General features: G+C 46.3%; 1 protein-coding gene and 1 pseudogene across 1 annotated transcript; both read right to left on the reverse strand.

The window, feature by feature from the left end:
• Nucleotides 1–15,043: 15,043 nt before the first annotated feature.
• On the reverse strand, nt 15,044–17,286 carry LOC136532984 (UDP-glycosyltransferase 75C1-like; annotated as a pseudogene).
• A 1,324-nt stretch (nt 17,287–18,610) lies between these two features.
• Nucleotides 18,611–22,942, reverse strand: LOC136532980 (UDP-galactose/UDP-glucose transporter 3-like). The gene is made up of 7 exons (XM_066525549.1): nt 22,664–22,942; nt 22,475–22,572; nt 22,193–22,329; nt 20,616–20,646; nt 19,814–19,917; nt 19,219–19,340; nt 18,611–19,135 (listed from the first exon to the last, which is right to left on the reverse strand). Exons 1-7 carry the CDS (start codon nt 22,837–22,839, stop codon nt 18,715–18,717), a joined length of 1,089 nt encoding a protein of 362 aa, XP_066381646.1. The 5' UTR covers nt 22,840–22,942; the 3' UTR covers nt 18,611–18,714.
• Nucleotides 22,943–23,184: the final 242 nt, after the last annotated feature.

Consider the following 23,184-nt stretch of genomic DNA (forward strand, 5'->3'; position numbering starts at 1 on the left):
TCAATCTAATCGAGCGCTCGTCGTTACGTGCCACGACGCCTAATTAAGCAAGCCACAGGGCTTTTATTAGGACAGTAATAGCCAAACGTCGGGTCTGTTTCACAGACGCTAGCTAGCCAGTGGGTCTGACGAGAGTAGAGAGTGTGTGTGTGTGTGTGTGTGTGTATATATATATATATATATATATATATATATATATATATATATATATATATATATATATATATATATATATAACGGTATACTAATTTACACAAATTGTAACATTTAGGCACAGGGAAAATTGTACAAGGCAATAGCAAGGACATGCAACGGAGACAAGAAAAGGCATTGAAAAAGCAGGCGCGCGAGATAGAGCGGAAAAGAAAAAGGACCTGTCGCACCGCCGCGCCCATAAAAATATCGTATGCGATAGCTCGTACTCGTACCAGGCCATGGAACAAAATATTAAAACGTTATGTGATTATTTCACGCGAAACAAGCCGCCACAAACAATGCTTTAAATATACTTGACGCGAAAAGCTAGTTTTTAAAATTTTAAAATCCGAGAAAATCGTTTCGAAAATTTTATTAGACCTAAATCGCAATGCTAAACGAGACCGTAACACCGAGGTGTTACAACCAACCCCTTAAAAAGAATCTCGTCCCGAGATTCGAAACTGGAACCAGAAAAGGGGAAACGCGATTACATTCCGTAGATCAGGGATTACACGAAAGATTACACGACTTCGAATACTAAACCCCACGGGAATTTAGGGATACATGGTTAAGAGCAACTTGGTACAACCGAGTCCTACTCCAGAAGTCAAGATAGATGAGGACAATGGAGAAACAACAAGATAATGATTATCCAAAACATGGCGTATCACCAACAAATCCAGAAACAGTCGACTGAGAAGTAAAACATCGTGAATCCTAAGGCCAACTAACCAAGGGAACTTAAACTTCTTCGACGAACTGGATCCCTTCTTCTTCTCAGATCACACCATCACCTCAGACAGCCGAACCTAGCTTCACAATGTCGACTGGATCTCGTAGCTATGCTCCGAATACGGGGGAATAGGGATGAAGAAGAAAAGCAAGGACCAAGGGTATTTATAGAGACGAACGGAGAGAGAAAAAAACAACACACCGGAGGCGGATGCGGCGGGGATGGGATACACAGACGGTGCATGCTGTGGAGATAAGGCCGAAAACATGGCGTGCTTCCTGCGCGAGCGGCGGAGGGGAAAATAAAGGAGAGTAGGGGAGGTCCGCTCGACGAGGCAGGCATGCGGACGGTCGTGTCACCAAAAGACGAAGGAAAAGAGAGGGAAGGGGGTCCGGTACGAGAGACGAGGCGTGAGAGTCGAGAGCCGACCGGATGCTGGGGAAAAGGAGCAACGCACAATGCACAAGGACGACGAGCACTGCACGATGTCGCGGCCACGCGAAAACGGGACGATAATGGACCCGACACCGACGGCGTTCGCAGGGCACGCAGCGAAATGACCCAACATGCGTAGCGGTCAACTAAGCACAGGGCTTTGGACAAGACGTCCACTCAGACTTTTATGACTATCCACGGCTAACATTCCGTTACTACTCTTCTTTTGCTATCCTTCCTTGACCACATCCGTCTTTTCTGTAAACCCAGATCATGTCATTCTTTCTTTTTCCAAACCATCTCTTGTTTACCTTGAGAGAACACTTCTGCATCACCCCGTTGTGGATTTCCTGTTTGAACACCTGAACATTTCCAAGGAGAAAATTTTAAAACAAAACGGTACGGCGGTGTAACTTGGTAAAGGTACTTGGTCAACAACCTCGATACCAGCGCATGCCGAGCAGCGTCACCATGTGGCAGCTGTTCCACAGGGAGCCCTCGGTTTCGTCGCGGCACCATAAGCTTTTAACCAGGCAACTATCACCAACTTACACGCCATGAAGGCGGTGGGGGTCATAGACCACCGAGTAAGGGGAGTATTGCAAGGGAAAATTCAAACAACAAAAGTTCCCTTCACAACAAGGGACAAGGAATTCAAATCCAACGACGGATTTGTTTTTAAAAAAATTCAAGTGTTCAGCTGGGGCATCCACAGTTAGTCGATACAGTGTCCAATAACATCCCATCACGGCTGATCTGCTGGCATCTGAATGGCAACTTTTCTTGCAACCCGCTTAATATCGCCCTTGAAAACTTTAAGCACATCTAACGAAACTTTAAGGTAGATGAACGCAATAAACATAGTGAACTAGATAAATGCAGGTTCCAACGATCTTACACGGGTACCATGATAGGCATTCAGGCTCCCTTATAAAGGCGGAGAGCTCAGTGGTCCTGGCACGGTTCACCAGGGTTCTCGCGCGAGATCACTACGATGGATCGACCAAATTCCGTGCATTCGAGGCAAGCGACGTGCGATGTCATTACTGACTAGTACGACTGTAGGGCAAGGGTCCGACAAGAGCACAGAAAAGGGGTGCGGAGAGACATGGGTCACGACCAGCGCGAACCACGGGCGAACGCGAAACACGAAGCCATAGTGCGGACCTAACTCTAGAACAGGAACGAGTCAGACGTGCACAATACGACGCGCGTGACACCTATGGATGGCGTATCTACCAGCAATACAAGCGCTACAATGCACAAACGGAATATGCATGAATGCATGTCCTATACGTCCTTCCACTGTTGCCAACATATAGGGCAACCGTTCTCAGATTTTTGGCACATCGTTCTCTCCCTGTAACTAGTCGATACTATCGAACTATGCTCGAGTCAGTGTACCTGCAGAAAACTTGATCAAGCCTATCTAAGTCAGCAGAGTGCCATCAATCCTGGATACATAACCATAGTAATAGGGCTACTTATATAACTTCGCATATAAACGTCCTAACTTTTTGCAACAATGGGTTGTCAAATTTTAGTTTAGAAAAGGTTTTCGAAGCTTTATTTCCTCATTTATGCTCTGATACCAACTGTGGCAGAACCGCCTAATCTAATGCCTCACAGGAGTGCTTGTCTTCCATTAGACACTAAGCACTCGAGGGAGAACACTAAATTACTCGGTTCCGTCGGACACACCCCAGGGGAGAACCCGAAAATCCACATTTTTGCCATTAGGATCACAAATGAGAGAATAAAGCTTACATCATTCGTAACCATTTCTTACATCACTTTTTAATACAATGTTAGAGTATAATATCTATTAATATAACAGCGGAATGAAATCATATTATCAGAGTTGTAAACAATTTAATTGAACAGCGGAATATAAACATGTGATCAGAGTTACAGCGGAAATAAACCTCTATTAATGACATGATGAAGTATTGATATATAAACTACGACAACATATTATTAAACTTCCATTTATAAAAGCATTTGGTGAGAGTTATAAATAACAACTACAATCGCAGCGTAAAGGAAATCCTCTCTGAGCCCATCAGGAGGAATCCACACACAAAAGTCAGCTCAAGCATCCACCTGTCACCTACAACAGGGGGAATAAAACCCTGAGTACTTAATTGTACTCAGCAAGACTTACCCGACAGGAGAAAAGAAAAGACTCCAAGGATATGCAAGGCCATCTAGCTTGTGGGTTTATTGCATTTGCAGGAAGCATTACTAAGCATGTGTCCTTATGTTCGATTTTTATTAATAGCCGCATTGGTTCATTAACTAACCATTCTATGTAAGCACCTGTGCTACTTTCAAGCAGGTGGTAAGCAATCAGATTTCCTTTATTCATCTTCCATCTTTCATCTTTTAGTTCTTACTACGATGCTAAACCGTAGACAAGCCGTACCGGATAGCCCGACGATTCGCGAATCAATGCCCCCAGCTGGGTACCCCGAAAACACACGCCCCGCTTGTACCCCAGGCACAAGCGGGACCAACCCATCACTCTCCTGTCCCGGGTGTCCAGGTCCCCGTCCAAACTAGGACTCCAAGCCCCCGCCCCTGAGTCCTGGACTCAGTGCGGCGCAAGGACCTCCTCCACCAAAAACAAACCCTAACAGTCGGTCCGAAAAGAGCCGGATCCGCGACAAGAGAGCAACAAGTCTTCCAAGCGCCCATACACAAGTATGTGCTCGGGATAATAAGTCTGTGACCTGCCCAGAGTCATATGCAACGATCGGTCCTTAACCGACCAGACAGGGAAAAACTGTGTAACCAAGCTATGACCCGCCTCCGCGGCGACACAACTTCTTACACCCACCAATACCCAAACCATATCCCTGCCCGGTCACCATTTTTCTTTCCACCATTTATATATTTCAAGTGATAATCATATAGTAACATATTTCCTATATCTCGCGAGTGACAGGCAATCACTCGACTTCTACCGGAGTCCTGTAGCATAGCAATCTACACGATCCTGTCATACTAGTAAGACTCATAGGATAAAGATATATATATGCAAGTGAGCTTCATTCAACTCCTTGAAACTTAATGCACAAATATAATTTAAACTGCAGAAAGGTAGGGGTTATGCACCGGGGCTTGCCTGGGTAAGATATATTAAAAGTTAGTATCTGCATCTTCAGATCATCCACCATCAACTGGATAGAAGGCCCATTGCCTCATCTTCGGATTCCCAATTATCCTTCAGTTGATCCGTTGATCCATCATCGTACCTACATGATATGCATGCGATGCAATGCAAAGATGTAATTAATCAACTGCAATCGTGACTCGTATAATACGACGTACGCCTCTCGAGTTAATGGGCTAGTTCTAACGACGACCGTACTTAGGCTACATATACACGTTGTCGGATAAGGCGTTATTTCCCAACAATTAGCTTAGTTATATAAACCCAAGTTGTTTCTTTATTCCTATCTATCGATTTAATCGTTATTCGAAATAGAGCATTATTAGCTACCTAGCAAACTAATTATTGTTGCTACAAAAATTACAGTAGGTAGATTATAATATTAGTAGTTTACTGTCAAATTTTTAGAGTCAACACTATTACCGATTTATCCGAGAAATTCCTACAAGTTCATCTTTTACAATATTAAGCATTTTAAAATAATTATATAGCTCCCCAAAAATATTACCAAACTATGTGAACCAAATATACTAACAGGTAGAGCATGATTTAGGAGACTAACAAAACTGGTTTCATAAATTTTGGATCACTACACAGATTTATATTGATTTTACAGTTTTGTCTTACAAGCGAATTTAGAAATTGCTTAAGAAAAATAAAGAGGCCAGCAATCCTACTCGAACCAGCGGCGGTGACAATCGTGGACGGCCCAGCAGCGGTGTGGCAGCGGTGCAGGTGGCCCAGCAGCGTACTGGCGGCCCAGGCGGGGAAGCAGCAGCCCAGCCCAGCGCGCAGCAGCCAGCGGTAGGCAGGCCAATGGCCCACGCGCGACACGATGAGCAGGCCGGCCCACCCAGCCAGGGCCGGACAACGGCGGCGGCGTTTTTGCGAAACGACCCCTACGCTTTTCTCTAATCAATCCTAAGTCCATAGTACTGTTCAATGAGTCATGTATTTTTGCAGTAAAGAACCCGTATAACGTTTTTGCTTGGATTTATACCCCTTCCTCACCTTATCTTCTTCCCAGGGACAGAGTGCATGGAGCAGAGGAGGTCCGCTCGGTGGACATGGCGCGGCAACGCTTGGGACTGTGGCCGGAGGTGGAGCAGCGTGGGGAGATGCACGGACTCGGCACACACGCGCGCAACGACGGACCACCGGCACGGAAGAGAACAGCGCGAGGTCTGGCGCGGCCGCAGAGGCGCTGCAGGCACACGGAACCTCGGCACCAACGGCAAGGCGAGCATCTGGCCGTGGCGGCCACGGCGGCGCTGCTGGACCAGCGCAGGCCGCGGATAAAGACAGCGAGGCACGACGGCTGCTGCGGTTACGGCGCGAGCAGCAGCGAGGCACGGGCGCACGGAAGGAGCAGCGGACGACTACGTGCGCTCGCGCAGGGGAAAGCTGGCACCTGCGGGCGGTGGCGCGGGACAGCGTAGGCTCGGACGCGCTGCGCGAGGAAAGCTGGATGACGGCGGGCGTGGCCTAGCCGGTGCTGCAGGGCACACGGCGCGACTGTGGCTTGGCAGTGGAGAGTGGCGTGGGCAAGTCAGAGCAGCGGCCTGGCGTGCGGTGGCGCAGAGGGAAAAGCCAGAGCTGGGAGATGGAGCCTCCTCCACGACAGCAGAAAAAAAGGAGGAGGTGAGGAACAGCGCGAGAAACGTCGTACATGCTAGCAGTGGCGGAGGACGGAATATATTTAAGGTATGGCGATTTGATGATAGCGTAAACTGAGCTTTCTAAACTGAGTAGTGATGAACAAACAACAATTAATCAAGAGGCCGTAGGGTTCATTCTCGGTGCTCTCGGTTGAAGAAAGAATAATTAAATAATAAACAACTGAACAAAAAAATAATTAAATAGGTTTGTGACTTCGTGTGATCTTAGCATCTTGCGGCTTGCAGGGCTAGGGCGGCAGCACCAGGCCTCCAGCAGTGTTCATATGAATGGCTACATTAATTAATTAACTAGACTGCAAAGCACCGGATGGCGGCCAGCAATTTGCAGGGGCATACTTGGCGGAGCTCAGGTATGGCGAGGGCCATACCATGCCCTACTGAGTCCTCCGCCGCTGCATGCTAGGACACTGACGCGGTGACAGGATGGGACTGCTCAGCGTGGCCGGCAGCGGTGAGCCAGCGCGTGCACAGGGAAATGAAAATGACCCGGAGTGACACGAGCAGAGCCACGTGCTGGCGGCAGGCCGGTGCAGGACGCAGTCAGAAGCAAGAACGGGCATAGCTGCGACGGCTCGGCTGCGGTGCTCCCATTAAAATATTCAGACAAGACCACTCTGTACTGCATTTGTTGTTTGCCTTCACAGACAACCCACTGACCGCGAGTACGGAACGATCAACCTGTACTATATATATATATATATATATATATATATATATATATATATATATATATATATATATATATATATATATCCATTGTTGTCTCATCTGTCATCACGTTTTGTTAACTGTTCTGCTCCCGTAGCTAGCTTGTTCAATCCAATCTAATCGAGCGCTCGTCGTTACGTGCCGCGACGCCTAATTAAGCAAGCCATAGGGTACTTTTATTAGGACAGTAATAGCCAAACGTCGGGTCTGTTTCACAGACGCTAGCTAGCCAGTGGGTCTGACGAGAGTAGAGTGTATATATATATAACGGTATACTAATTTACACAAATTGTAATATTTAGGCACAGGAAAAATTGTACAAGGCAATAGCAAGGACATGCAACGGAGACAAGAAAAGGCATTGAAAAAGCAGGCGCGCGAGATAGAGCGGAAAAGAAAAAGGACCTGTCGCACCGCCGCGCCCATAAAAATATCGTATGCGATAGCTCGTACTCGTACCAGGCCATGGAACAAAATATTAAAACGTTATGTGATTATTTCACGTGAAACAAGCCGCCACAAACAATGCTTTAAATATACTTGACGCGAAAAGCTAGTTTTTAAAATTTTAAAATCCGAGAAAATCGTTTCAAAAATTTTATTAGACCTAAATCGCAATGCTAAACGAGACCGTAACACCGAGGTGTTACAATTAGTGTGCTCTCAAAGACTAACTAAAGAGCAACACTAATCAAACAAACAAGCTCTCACAACTAACTACACTAAAGAGCTTGATAACTAGTTTGCGGTAATGTAAGAGTGAGCAAGAGAGTTATACCGCCGTGTAGTGGTAGGAACCAATCAATCACAATGATGAATACCAATGTAGACCAATCACCTCAGAATCAAATGATGAACACAATGATTTTTACCGAGGTTCACTTGCTTGCCGGCAAGCTAGTCCTCGTTGTGGCAATTCACTCACTTGGAGGTTCACGCACTGATTGGCATCACTCGCCAAACCCTCAATAGGGTGCCGCACAACCAACACAAGATGAGGATCACACAAGCCACAAGCAATTTACTAGAGTACCTTTTGGTGCTCCACCGGGGAAAGGTCAAGAACCCCTCACAATCATCACAATCGGAGTCGGAGACAATCACTTCCTCCACTCAACGATCCTTGCTGCTCCAAGCCATCTAGGTGGTAGCAACCACCAAGAGTAACAAGAGAAATCCGTAGCGAAACACAATCACCAAGTGCCTCTATGCAATCACTCAAGCAATGCACTTGGATTCACTCCCAATCTCACTATGATGATGAATCAATGATCTAGATGAGTGGGAGGGCTTTGGCTAAGCTCACAAGTATGCTATGTCAATAGAAATGGCCAAAGAGAGTGAGCTTGAGCCGGCCATGGGACTATAAATAGATCCCCAATCAAATAGAGCCGTTATACCCCTTCACTGGGCAAAACGCGTTCTGACCGGACGCTCCGGTCAGACTGACCGGACGCTGGCCCTCAGCGTCCGGTCGCTTGATGTCAGCCACGTGTCCAGACTCAACGGTCATCAGCCTCGACCGGACGCTGCTTCTTCAAACTGACCGGACGCTGAAGCCCCTGCGTCCGGTCGTTTACAGTAAGCTCCTGAGCATGACCGGACGCGTCCGGTCAACTCGACCAGACGCAGCCCAGCGTCTGGTGCTTAACCCTAAGCACTGTGCCGACCGACAGCCTAACCAGACGCACTACTTCAGCGTTCGGTCACTGTTAAACAGTGAGACCGAATTCCTTTCTCCTCTATCTTCTTTACCCTTGATCCAATATGCCAACCACAAGAATTTGCATCCGGCGCAATAGAAAATGGGCAATTCATTTTCCCGAAACCCATCTCAACCCTGTAAACACCACCTCCTTTGTAAATGTGCCAACACCACCAAGTGTATCACCTTGTGCACAAGTGTTAGCATATCTTCACAAACATTTTCAAAGGTGTTAGCACTCCACTAGATCCTAAATGCATATGCAATGAGTTAGAGCATCTAGTGGCACTTTGATAACCGTATTCCGATACGAGTTTCACCCCTCTTAATAGTACGGCTATCAATCCTAAATGTGATCACACTCTCTAAGTATCTTGATCACCAAAACAAAATAGCTCATATGGTTTATACCTTTGCCTTGAGCTTTTTGTTTTTCTCTTTCTTCTTTTCCAAGTCCAAGCACTTGATCATCATCATGGTATCATCATCATCATGCTATGCTCTTCTTTTGCTTCATCACTTGGAGTGTGCTACCTATCTCATGATCACTTGATAAACTAGGTTAGCACTTAGGGTTTCATCAATTCACCAAAACCAAACTAGAGCTTTCACCCATGTCGACTGTGTGTTCTCCAAACACACTAGGTGGTAAGCCTTTTGTACGCGGATCCGCAAGCACTTGCTTGTTACTTTTATGTTCAATACTTTCAGTATGATTCTAGACTTTCTTCTTCACAACGTATAACTTTAACGTCAACGTGTTTGGCAGCACACTTGACCTGTTGTTATAGGAGCGAACTTCTTAAATGGTTACTGCTGTTGTATACCATTATTAATTCTGGGTGTAAGTTCTTTTAACCATTTCGCCTGTCCTTAAGCCTCATAACAAGCTATACCATGGGTATGCATCTTTGATGACACCATAACTGTTTCTTTGGAGCTTTTCCACAATAAAATTCCAACTGCGAGTGTTAGCTACTATGTGGGTTTCACTAAACATCTCGCCGAAAGTTAACTTTTATACCCACAACTATTTGAGAGTACTTATTCTTTCTTACTCACCATGAGGCATATAAATCTTTGCACAATTGCAAAACATTCTCAACTCTATTCCAGTGATCTATATCTGGACTGGACTTCTGCCAAAACCATCCCGGATACATAAACTGTGTCAGGGTAAGTTCTTGCTTATAAGCATTCAGTAAGCTTCCAACAACTGAAGCATATAGGACGTCCATTTGATCGATCTCATATTTATTCTTGGAACACTGAAAGTTTCGAAAACTATTACCCTTGACTATAGGAACAGGCGCAAGTTTATTCACATATATACTTTATTTCTTTAGAATCTTCTCTAAGTATACACTTGAGATAGTTCTAATACCCCTTTTCCTTTTATCTCGGTAAGTTCCAATTCCTGGAACGAATGATGCTTTACCAAGACCATTCTCATTGAAACTTGAGGACAAGAACTACTTCTTCTCCAATAGTAGAATAACACCACTACTAGCGAGTAAGGTGCTACCCACATGCAGGATTAGGAAAATAAATTTCCCATGTTTAAACTTTGCATAAATACAATTGTCCTCTACATTCTCTTTAAAACTCAAACTTTCTTATTGTACTGTCAAACTTTAAGTACCAATGTCTTGAAGTTTGCTTTAATCCATAAATGGATTTCTTTAGGCAACATCCCTTACATTCTTTTCCTTTTACGACAAAACCTTTTGAGTTATGCCATGTAAACTTTTTCATACAAATCCCTGTTGAGGAATGTGTCTTTTCATCCTTCTGATGTTACTGTAAATCGTAATGTGCTACTAACACCATTATGATTCTAAAAGAATCTTTGCATGCTCATTATAATCTATTCCTTCTCTTTGTGTAAATCATTTCGCCATAAGTGGTCCTTTATAGCTTTCAATATACCCTTTGGATATCTTTCTATATTCTCTTTGGAGTCACCTTTTTTCTTGTAGACCCATTACAGCCTACTGTTTTGGCTCCATTAGGAATTTCTTCTAAGTCCCAAACATCGTTGGTATTTATCGATTTCATTTCATCTTCCTTTGCTTCCTGCCATTTAGACGAGTGAACGCCACTCATGGCTTTTTCAAATAAGGTGGAATTACTCTCCATTTGAATTTCTTTCTTAACATTGACTCCTTAGTCACCAGAAATATCTGATTTTCTTATTCTTTGAGACCTTCTGGGGCCTCGTGGCACTTCTTTCATATGGGGCTATTGTTACTCTTCATTGCCAAAAGGCAATTATTCTATAGCCTCCTGTATCACAAGATCCTTGTTTACTTATTCATCTTCTTTAAGAGCTAACATCTGGTGTTGTATATGTCATACAACATCAGCATGTATAAAGCAATTTGTTGCTCTAAAAACACTATAGTGGATATGTAATCCCACTTCTATTCAAGCCTTAGGTATCTACATACCATGCTCCCCCAGATTACTCCATCTTCTGTAAAGATGGTGTATCTTCAAATTTCTTATTTTGGGTTTAATCTGCTAAAAAAACTCATACGGCGCGTTTAGCACCGCCTTGATAACTCTGAACTCGTCCAGTATGAATACTAGCCGACTATGCTATCTTCCTATCGGAACTATAAAAAGTCCAGGAATTTAGCTATTTCTTTACTTTAGGGGTATCGTTATTATGACCGTCTTACTCCCTCAACGATCACATTCATCTTTTATAGATCACTTTTACCTTCAATGCATAGTATGCATTGCATTATCTGAAGTATGGGGAAGTATCTTTCTTAATTGTCTTTCTTAATTAATCTTACATTCTCCCCCTCGAAATGTGGTATGAACTTTTCTACCACAATTTCGAAACATTCAGAACTCTTGTGAATGAGGAAACTTTGATTACTTACTTCATCCACATGATTACATTATGCAAACAAAATTCGTTTGGGAGTACATTTTCCTCATTACACTTCAAAACTCAACATATTCTATTATTATCAATACTTCTGCAAGTCACACTTGCATATCATTCTTATCTTTTAGTTCATATGCAACTTTCTTTTGTTCTTAAACTCATTGAGTACTTAATGACCATGACACAATCAGAGTGTACGGTCAATTCTAGGATAGCATAAGAGCTACCCCAAACTTCTCTCCATGCGCGGAATACACTTAGAGCACATGAGTCATCATATCCTTCTCCCGCCATGCGGGATAAGTACTATGCCAACTTCACCCCGTCATGCGGGTATTTTCTCAAACTTTTCCCGCCATACGGGTACTATCACAACCTTTTCCCGCCATGCGAGATAATTCCCTTGAACGGACATAATTGCCAGGATTGGCTCGTGTTCAATCATCAAATTTAGAAATAAATCCGAATATTCTTTTAACACACATGTTTAATCCATGTATATGACTTTTACAACTCTCATAAGTGAAACTGAAAATAAGTTCTTCTTCATAGAGAATACATAAAAGACATTTCTCAATGAAGACTCTCATTAATCTATCTCTTTTCTTAGATCAATATCCTAGAATTCTTTTCTTTTGAAGCCATTCTTTAAAGAGAACACAGTCTCTTAAACAATGGCATTCTTTCATACATAACTTGCCATTAGGCATTTCATCATCTGAGTCACAAGTACCCAGCTCATTTCTCTTACCGCCTTCAAGAATGAAAGCATGGAGGTCTTTTGTCTAAAAAAAAATATTCAACAATAATGCTCATTAAACTTTGAAATCTTTATGTTCTATTCTATATCACCGTTGGGCAGAAATAGAATAAAACATCATTCTTCTCCATTAATTCCACATCACCGTTGGGTAGAGATGGAATTAACGTATAGAACCTCAATAACCTTGAAAACATATAACTGCTCCTCAAAATTAAATTCTCCTGTTGGTTCGAATTTAATTAGAAGACAATCGACTTCATTGCAGCGGAAACATAAAAATACATTTCTCTAGTTTAAGAGCATTCCTTGATCTTTATCTTTTCTCTGAAAATTTGGTCACTTTGATGCAAAATTCATCAAAGATTTAAACTTTAATCATAGAACTCATAGAATTATAATATTGTTATCATCAACGTTGGTCAGAAAATAACAATACCATAATTTAACTTTAACTATCAACCGACTATTCCTCCAATTAAAATTTTCCCGTTGGTTCCAATTTTAACTGGAGGATCAACTTTTCATCATTTATTGAATAACTATAACTGCTCTTCAAATTAAATTCCCTCGTTGGTTTGAATTTAATGAGAAGATAATATTCTTTAACTTTGTAGCGGTAGCATGAAAATTCTTGAAAATAATACTAATTCAGAAGCATTTTTACTTTACTCATCTGTTCTCTAAACAAATTATCATGTTGGATCAAATTTGAGTAGAGATAAAACATTTAAACTTAACTTTATTCATTCAAAATAGCTTTTGAAAAAAAACTGAAAACATCTCCTTCTTGTTCCTTTGGCCTGGAGGCCTGCTTGGCCCGAAGGCCTGATCGCTTGTTCAGCCCAGCAGCCGCTCGCGCAGCGCGCACCCGCGCCCAGGCCGCAACCTGGGCCTGGGCCGGGAAAGTGGCATCCCGCCTGGGCCGCTTTCGACCCGACCGTGCTCAGCCGTCGATGGAGATCGGACGGCCGTCCGCGCCTAGCGGAGGATCAAAATGCACCCTCGGCCGCTGTTCCCCTAAACCCTAGTTCATTCCTTCCCTCCCCTTCTCTCTCTCTCGGGCCGCACGCGACAGCGGCGGCAGCCGTGGTGGCCGTCGGCGCCAGTGAGGGGTGGTGCCACCCGAGCTTGTCCGGCTCCCTTTCCTTTCTCTCCACTGCGCCCAGACAGTAGCCGCAGCAGCCGACCGTGAACCGTACGACGATGGCGGCCCGAACTCGCAACGCAGGAGGAGATGGCGCCACCGTGGCGCCCCTTGCTGGTGCATGCGTGCGGCCTGAGCCGCGCGCGGCGCCGTCGAGCGGTACCGTGGTGGTGCCCTTTTGGGACCCCGAGCTCGTACGCACGGCGCAGCGGAGCGCCGACGAGGTGGCGGCTCGGCACTTTCTCTTTGCTCTCGCGCACATAGACACTACAACGACCCGAGGCAGCGACAACCACCCGAGGCTGCTGGAGCGGCAACGGCGTCCGCGCGTGGTGACTCGGCTCGATCCGCCCACGCGACGGCGGGCCTTCTTACCGCTCTACGGCAGTTCTCTTCCGCGCTACGGCGGTGGTGACGGGGTGGAAGAGACTCGCGTAGGTCCCCTCCCCTCCATCCTTCCATTTCTTTCTTTTCTTTTAGGGTTAGGGTTCTGATTTGCTTTCGGATTTGATTCAAGATCAAATCCCTTCTTTCCCAAACCTTTCTTTTTCTTTTAGGGTTAGGGTTCTGATTTGCTTTCGGATTTGATTCGAGATCGAATCCCTTCTTTCCCAAACCTTTCTTTTCTTTTAGGGTTAGGGTTCTGATTTGCTTTCGGATTTGATTCGAGATCGAATCCCTTCTTTCCCAAACCAGATCTACAGCCTAAAACCTGGCTCTGGTACCATTGTTAGATCTTTTGGATCGACTAGGAGTAGATCAGTGGGTATTTTGACTTCCATTCGGTATGAAAGAACTAGAACACATGGATCCAGAGAGTGTGAGAGAGGAGAAAGGGAGAGGTACAGACCGTTGGGCTTGGTGGACGAGCTCGAGGAGTCCATGGCATCGGTGTCAGTGGCGGTGTGGCAGTGACGGTGTAGAGGTGGCGGAGTCCCGGTGGGGTGGAGCTACGGCGGTCTGGTGGTGCTTCCCGCCGCTGGCAGTGCCACCCTCTGGATCGGATTAGGGTTAGGACAGTGGGGCTGTGGCGGCGGTGAACCTCGTACCCCGAGCCGTTTACCCCACCTCCTCTTTATAGGCACTGTGCGACGGGGGCCCACCAGCCACTAGATGGCTGGACGTCCCCGATCAGGACGCGGTCAAGAGGTCCGTCTCGACCGTTGGGTCAAGACGGATGAGATCAATTCTAACAATCTCATGGCATTTGTTGACGGTGCAAGGAGCCGCTCTTGAAGGGTGACACGTGCCTCGGCCGTCCGTCGGAATTCAGTCGGTGGAGTCATGAACTGTTTGTCATGTGCTGGCAGCAGCACTCGAAGAGTGACATGACAAATGACAATGAACTGTGATCGAGCAAAGCTGTCATGGTCCCGGGAATGTACTCACTGTACCCAGAAAAGCTGTCATGGTCGAGCAACTGCCCAAGTGATTGTTCCCAAGTTCAAGGATCACTGGATCTGCAGTGCTCGCACTGAACTAACTTGCAGCTCCATCGAAAGCCTGAAACAGGCAAACGGCTGTCCTCCGTATTGCAGGGGAGCGGTGCGAGTGAAGAAGAGGAAAATGCTTTTATGAATTTATTAGGAAGCACAGATAGATGGACCAAACACGCATTTTATTTTAATTGACAAGTTTCTTCTGCACGAACAGTGGAAATGTCCACGCATCGTATGCACAAATGTTGCAGCAATCTCGTGCCCCGACGTGGCTGGTCGATCAGGCATCGCCCCCAGCCGTACCCAACGCGAACGCTCGGAGATTCCTCTCCGACGTCCCGCCGCGGACCACCGCCTCACGCGTCACTTCTCTCCAACAATCAGACTGCGCCCGGATGGCCGCCGCGGCCTCACCGTCGCCCATGACCATCTCCACGCACCGCTGCAGCTCACCTCGCTCGACCACCCCTCACCGGCGGAGCTACGTGAGGGCCATAGTGGGCTATGGCCCCCCCTTGCCTTTGCATTTTTTCTGAAGACCGTGTACTATTGAGCCCACATCTCTGTTGTGTCTCGCCACCAGGCGCTCTCAATCTCACTCCGTTCCCTCTGCGACTCCGCGTTTGTGACTGAGTGGCTGACTCCACATTCCGGGGAAGGACTGCAGCTCCCGGCCAGCAGTCAGGCCCGCTCCCAGCGTGCTGCCACTCCTCAGTTTCTTGCTTTGCTTTTGCCTCAGCGTAGGTACCGGTACATATGCTTTTAAGTTCTTGTTGTTTTCTATTTTTCTTTGCTTCTAAACCCTTTGATCTGTATAATCCGCAGGCTAAGTGGCTGATTGAATACTATTTTGTTGTCAATTTAGATCTTCTGTTGCTTTTTTAGAGAATTTCAGGTGCTTTGCTATTTGATTTGACCTATATTTATAAGAATTAAGACTAATCTCTCCACCACCGGTGTACATTTGGGTTTAATTCATAAACTGGCCCCTCCTACAATTTGATTCAGGCTCCGCCACTGCCACCCCTTCGCCGTCCGCGCGCGCGCGCACGCCGGCGCCCATGCACGCGTCCACCAGCCACGCCACCGTAGGCTGGTCCGTCCACTGCGGCACGCCCCGCGTCACGCTCTCCAGCGTCGAGTTCCACCTGCAGTGCGTCACGAAGCACCCCACCGCCGGGTGCGACAGCACGCGCACCTGGTCGCACCAGTCAACCACCATCCCCTGCGCGCCGTCACCGTCGGCCGCGCTGCTGCTGTCCGCGCTCGCACCACCGGCGCCGGCCTTTCGGGCCACCCACAGGTACGGACGGCCGGTCGCCTCCAGGCCTTTCCTCATCTCCTCCTCCTGCCGCCTGCTTACCGGGAGGATGCTCCCGAACGACACGTACACCACGGACCGCGCCGGCCTCGTCTCCAGCCACTCCATGTACGGCTTCGGGTCGTGGCAGTGTAACAGGTCCGCGCGTGATGACGTAGACACGTCGTCCGGCGGCACCACGGGACCGACGGCGTCGACCTCGAACTGCGGCACCGCGCGGAGCGCGTCAGGCTCCAGCGCGTCCAACGTGTTGACGAGCACCCTGGGCTTGTGCTCGTCGAGAGACAGGAAGAGCTCACGCACCATGTCGAGCAGCATGTGGTGTCTGTGCTCCGGCGAGGTGATGGACACGACCGACGGCAGCGCGTTGGGCTTGAGCGGCGGTAGACCTGGCAGGGCGACTGTGGCGTCCGGATCGAGACCGTTCGCGCACGCGGCGAGGGCCGCGTCGTGGCCGTGGAAGTAGTGGTAGTACACGGCGAACACGGCGGCCGGCTGGATCCAGAAGAGCGCCGCGGGCACGCCGTGCGCGCGCGCGACGTCGGGCACCCACGGCACAAGGAAAGTGTACACCATGCACGTCACGGGCCGTCCCCGCGCGGCTAGTCGCGCCACGACGGCGGACAGCGTCTCGCGCCCCGCGGCGCTGGCGCGGGCCCTGTACTTGCCGGCGTCGTGCACCGCTGGGTTGAACCCGTCGTCGAAGCCGTCGGAGTAGGGAGCGTGCAGCACGCCCGCGGCGTCCACGGCCTCCTCGTCGGGGGAGGCCAGCGACGGGAAGATGCGGCGGTGCCCGGAGACGGCGGTGCAGAAGGTGACCCGCGCGTCCGGGTTGGACGCCATCACGAGGGCGGCGAAGCGGCGCGTCGGGTTGATGTGGCCCTGCATCGGGTTAGTCACGAACAGGAAATGCTGCTGCTGAGGGGGAGGTGGGTTCTCCATTGACATTCGACTGGTGCAGAGGAAGAGGAACCGGTAAAAGTGATCTATGGCTGGTCTAAACTGCAGGCTGCAGCGGTTATACTATCAATAAATAAATAAAGATCACTTGAGTATGGTTTCAGCTTGGCGAGCAAGGCACCCACTTATTATCAGAAATACTATACAATACACATGTATTTTAACAAAAAAAACACACATAGATTTTCTCTCCCTCTCGTTTTTTCCACCGGGCTGTCCTGCTGCTTCTGTCCGATCTCGTGATCCGACGGCACGTACGCACGCCGTGCGGTTGTTTTCGCGGCGTCATCGATCAGCGGGTGCGCGTCGGATCAATGGTGACACCGGAGTCGCAACAAAGGCTGCAGATTAATAGATGTCATCGACGGCACGTACGCACGGATCGTGGCCACGGAAGGACCGTGGCGAGCCGGCCGTCCCGTCCAGTGAGAGGTGCCGGTCATCAGCAGCTAGCCAACGCAAGTTTTTCTCCCCTCCCTGATTAATGCGGCAGAGCTCATTGATTAATGATAGCCAATTTGTCCTTTTATTCTTGCATAGAAAAAAATTATTTCTTGTGATATGTGGATTTATGATCTTGTGATTTGTGATTGTCTGGAGGTAGAAGGTTGAAGGTAGAAGAAGACTAAAAGTAGAAGGAGGATGGAGGCTGTTGGATCTTAATTCTATGGTGCAAAAAAATTCATGTGTTGAAAGTGTATAAAATACATGGTTGTTAATGGCGATAGTCAAATCCAGCTTGGCAACCACGACACCCACCTATTTGAGCGGCGATAGTCAAATCCCATGATTGGTGGCCCAAGTAATCCGTACATTGTAGTGGAGAGGCCCAGCAAGGCTTTGGTGGTGTGCACCACCGCTATGGTCCAGCAAGGCGTGGTGGTGCCCGCATGTCGGCGAGCAGGGAAGGTTGTCGATCTAGTGCCATGGAGGGTGAATCCAGTGGCGGACCCAGGATTTAAAACCAGTGGTGCCCGCACGCCGGACAGGGACTAGTGTCCAGACGTATGAACGCTAACGCTAGCCACACCGATTCATATATCTTGCTACAACATGAGTAATGTTCTTGTGACAACTCTATTCGCTAGGATTGGGAAGATAACAATCCCAAATCCTTATTATAAACATTCCTAGACCAATTTTCCTCAACAAGATAACTTGTGGCTTAGTTCAAACTTAAGTCAAGTCTCCAAAATGTCTAAGACATAACTGCTCTTCCAAACACAACATAAGAGGTACACATGAACTAGAACAAAAAACCTAGATGTTGCAATTTTAATTCAACAACAGATTACTTTCGAGAGAGAACAAAAATACACTGGTCATCATACAACTTTGCCCTCAATGCAACACAATTTGCTGCATCTCCTCCCTGTAGAACAGAAACTACGAGATGTTACCAATATCTCACAGCCTCATACTAGGTATCGCTCATAATAATTCATGTAGAAGTCTCCTAATTTCATCAGAGTGCATTAACGTTATCCTGGTCAATCCCACAACAGATCTGTCCAATTGAAGTTACAAATCGGAACAGGTTCAAGAATCAAGCTTACTCCTTGTGGTCCCTGCCCTTCTTTCTCTTCCATTTGAGATATATTTGGATAGAAAGGCCTAAGAAGACCATCACAACACTACCCCATTGCTTCAAAGATAATGGATTGCCACTGATGACGGATGAAACCACAATGCTCATGAATTTACGGGTGGTAGTGATTGTTGTGTTAGTAAGAGAGCCAAACCGGCTGATGGTTAAAAAGATGAAGTTCTGCCCCACGGTGCCACATAGGCAGAACAGGAAAATGTCCCAGGCCACCTCTGGGTTCTCCTGGCAAAATCTCAATGCCTCAAAACCATTTGCATATGGCCAATTACTAAATAGTAATGGCGCAACAAACATAATTACAGCATTATATATGGTCCCCCAGAGGTTCATGCCAAGCATTATATCCCATGGGTTTGTCTTTGGGTACCTACAACAAACATTTCATTTATTTAGAATAATTATCACAATGTTTCATGATAGCTTGGTATGAAATAAAGAGGATATAATTACCTTGACTTTATTAAATCTTGGGTCGAGTTAGTATACCCATCAAAAGCTAAGTTGAGGAAGCACAATGTATAGCCAAGAGGTGCATTAGGGTTGGCAAGCTTCTTAATTGTCTTGGAGCTTGTCTGATAAGTAGCAGAAAACAATTTTTAGACGTTCAGCCCTTGCACAGAGCAGTATAGTTAAAAAGCTACAGGCTTATAAAAGCAATAGTGATCCAATTGAAATAATGGTATGGCACAAATTTAGATAGTTTTCCTTCGGGTGGTGCCATAACCAAACACCACAGAGTTCTTGATCTAAAGATTTGATCAGCCTTACAAGTCTTATTCCATGAAAATAAAGGACACCGAAGAAACAGAATATGAAGAAAATATTTTCTATGTTTAATTCTGGAATGAAAATTTACCCCAAATATTTCAACTTTAAAATAAAATATGTCAGTATAAATTTCATCCTGTTTTTGGACTTATTCCAGTATCATCAAGATTATGAAAAGGTGCAAACTAGATGAGTTAGAAGGCTATCAGATGCACCACAAAAACATTAGCTCATTAGGATGGCAGTTGATGAATCAACAAATTGAAGATCATCTTACCTTCAACAACGCAAAGGAGGACACACCGCCAGCAACAAGAAAGGTGCAAAAATACTCTGGAAGTGTGTACTTCACACCATAGAGAAGAGTTCCCATCAACATTACTGTATGAATTGAATTGCTAGTCAGAGGAGAATCATCAATATGCAGCACGCAATGTTGAAGAAGAATACATTTCTTTATGAAAAAAAACTTAGATACATACAAACAATTACTAATCCAACAACTCAGAATAGTTTCGTTAATATAAACTATTGGAATAGCTTCGGTAAGCAATGCACATAAGATCCAACTCATAGTATATTGGCGACTTAAACAGTTATGTCATGTAGGCAAATAAGATAGAACGCCCATGAGTTTAGTTGGCAAAAGAGGTTTACCTTAATTAGTATTCACCCTGTGATGATTTTGTAAATGAAAAGAAGGTAAGGCACAAACACATTCATTTTCTAAGAACCATATGGGCAGATGTCAGAGGCAATTAATATCTTATGATCCCTAATAAAACACATTGAGCCAACATGGATATCAATAAAAATATCCCCATCCTTGTTCCTGCTAATGCAAAATTACTCTCATAATATTGTTGAGCAGGGTATGTCTCAACTTTAAAGAAAAAGGCATTATCTTTCGTTGCACTTTCACTCTGCTATCTGTAGTTTTCTTTACTCAGAGAAATGAATTAAATTGGACAGTCCAAGAAGAAAAGAACAAGCGACCCTGAGATGCAATGTACACTGCCAATACTTTATGTAGGTATACACATACACTGGGCAGTGTGTATAAGTAAATGTAGACTTACCAGGAATCATCTTAGAAGATTTTGCCAACACCTGTTCACACCAACAGTAAATCAGTCAGGATTCTTATTCGTTTACTGGAGATCGTTATACAACCACATGAAAAGAAACTAATTGTGATTCCTCTTTCCAAGTATTGCTCTAGCTAAATTAGAAAAGTTGATTCCACACAAGGGGACACATTAAAGAACTTGGTATTCAGAAAGGAAATATAGCTTTATTCCTTTGTTTCCAGTAAATCTGAGGACACGTGATATCAAAAAATGACTGCAACTGTATGTGTTTCAAAGCCCTGCTATCAGCAAGCATGATTGGAAGCATACTTGTAATTCTACTGAGGCCTTGTTCACTTTGCAAATTTTTTGAACCCGATGAATAGTACCACTTTCGTCTTATTTGGCAAATATTGTCCAATCGTGGACCAACTAGGCTCAAAAGATTCATCTCGTGATTTCCAACTAAACTGTGTAATTAGTTATTTTTTTTACCTACATTTAATACTCCATGCAAGCGGCTAAAAATTGATGTGATGGAGAGAGTGAAAAAACTTGGAATTTGGATGGCATCTAAACAAGGTCTGACATAACAGAACATTCAGTCATCTAAATATTAATAGCATATATGAGTTGCATACTTAGTACAAGAACATCATACAAATAATTCATATACCATCATGAAGTAGAAATCCATAACACACGCCCTTCATATTAATATGTTCAAAGGATTTTAAAGAGTCATCTAACTTGATTTGTGGCCAAGTTCACATGAACAAAGGAGCTTGTCATTCTTGTTGAATGGTGACAAAATCCAATCGAAGTTGAACTGAAACTCCCAATGTGGTGTTAGGTAATCGATATCAAATGCAGAACCTGCACAACGTATCAATTGCAGAACCACATGTGCCGTGCCCATGGTTCCACAAAAATAATACCAACTGCCACTATGCCAGCATCTACATTTCCAAGCAACACAGTGTTTAGTTATTGGGCAGGGGGCCCTGGCCGAAGAGGTTGATAATTTTTGTGTTTGCAGGATTTGCTTGGACACTATGGACTTGCAGGAATAAAATGATGATTGAAAAACAATTTCCTAAGGCGCCCACTGATGTTATATACACTGCCCTATCTTTTATGCTGAAATGGAGTTACTTGCTTAAGGAAGGCAACAGGGAGCGAATTACTCAGATGAAGGAGGACGTCCTGAAGTGGCTCAAGGAATTCAAGACCAGTGCTTACTCGATCTCAGATGTGGTTGAGATTTAATTGTAGTTCTTGAATTGAACCTTTTGTTTTGTCTCTTGTAGCTGGTAACCCCGGCCGTACCCTGTACCGTTACATTTTGCTTTCTAAAAAGCAGAGTTTATTCTCGTTTTAAAAAAGAAGCAACGCAGTGTTCTCCCTTTCACTTAAGGAAGCACTTCCACAGAGCTCCCTATCGTTAATTAACTCTATCATAACATCTCAATCCATAAGTGCTAGGAACTATATTACCGGAACCTATTATTAACATAACACAATGTCCGGGACGGTGCATAAAACAACCAAGGAAGGTGAGACAGCAAAAGCAGGTGGAACCATACCTGAGCTGGATAGCTGATGTACTTGAGCGCCTCGATCCCCATGGTCGGCCCGATGGTATTGGTGACGCTGACGCCCCAGTATTTCCATAGCGGCGCACGGCCATCAGAGCTACTCCCGCCCGACCACAGCTTAATCACTTGAAAAGCAAGACAAAAGTCAGAAACCCTCGTGTGCGGTCGCCACCCACACTGCGACGGAATCGATCACCACGAGCCCACGACGCTGCACGAAATGCAATTAGGCAACCACGCGGAGCGAGAGGAAAGGAAGAGGGCGCTCACTTATGAAGGACCAGACGAAGCAGATGACGTTCTGCGCGAAGTTGAGGAACGCGAGGTGCTCGAACCGCCGCGCCTCCGGCCCGAACCGCTTCGTGGATCTGAACCACCGGCGAGCAAACTCACCAAATTGTCCCCAGCTTCTCTAATTGTGTGGCGGAGTTCGGACAGCATTAGAGAGAGAGGGCTTACAGAGTCTCCTGGAGGACGCCCTGGTAGATATAGGCGGACCAGATCCCGGCGACACAGAAGGCGAGGACGGCCACGCGCCCCGCCATGCTCCCGCCGCCGCCGACGCCGCGGTCGCGGGGGCGGGGACGGACGACGCCGTTGGCACCGTCGCCGCGGACCCGGCGCGCGGCGGCCATGGTGTCGATTCGCCGGCCGGCGACGGCGAGGGATCAGCAGAATCGGCACTAGTGGGGGTCCGATGCGCGGTGGACCGGTGCTCGCCGAGTGGAAGCGGGAGCGCGTGTTATAGGAGAAGGAGCCCAACGCCACCGTGGGGGAGGAGGGAAGGGCGCGTAAGAGAGGTGACGTGGCGTAGAGCGATTGGACCGAGCATGCCAGGACAGACGCCCGATTGGCTGGATGGCGTGGAAGGTACGGCCTGAGCGTGCGTCTGCGGTCAGATCTTGGGCTGTTGGACCGTGGGTTGGGCCGGAAACGATGGTTCTGGCACTACAGAAAACAGAGTTAAGAGAGTTGGAAGT

The sequence above is a fragment of the Miscanthus floridulus genome, unplaced genomic scaffold (genome assembly GCF_019320115.1).
Source record: "Miscanthus floridulus cultivar M001 unplaced genomic scaffold, ASM1932011v1 fs_758_1, whole genome shotgun sequence".
NCBI lineage: Eukaryota > Viridiplantae > Streptophyta > Magnoliopsida > Poales > Poaceae > Miscanthus > Miscanthus floridulus.

Bases quoted from the DNA above. Each gene is read 5' to 3' on its own strand.
- LOC136532980 (XM_066525549.1), bottom strand. From the start codon at position 22,839: ATGGCCGCCGCGCGCCGGGTCCGCGGCGACGGTGCCAACGGCGTCGTC. The intron at 22,573-22,663 runs GTAAGCCCTCTC...CCGGTGGTTCAG, and splicing joins GGCGTCCTCCAGGAGACTCT to ATCCACGAAGCGGTTCGGGC. The intron at 19,136-19,218 runs GTAATTATATCC...TGTTTGTTGTAG, and splicing joins CAAGATTTAATAAAGTCAAG to GTACCCAAAGACAAACCCAT.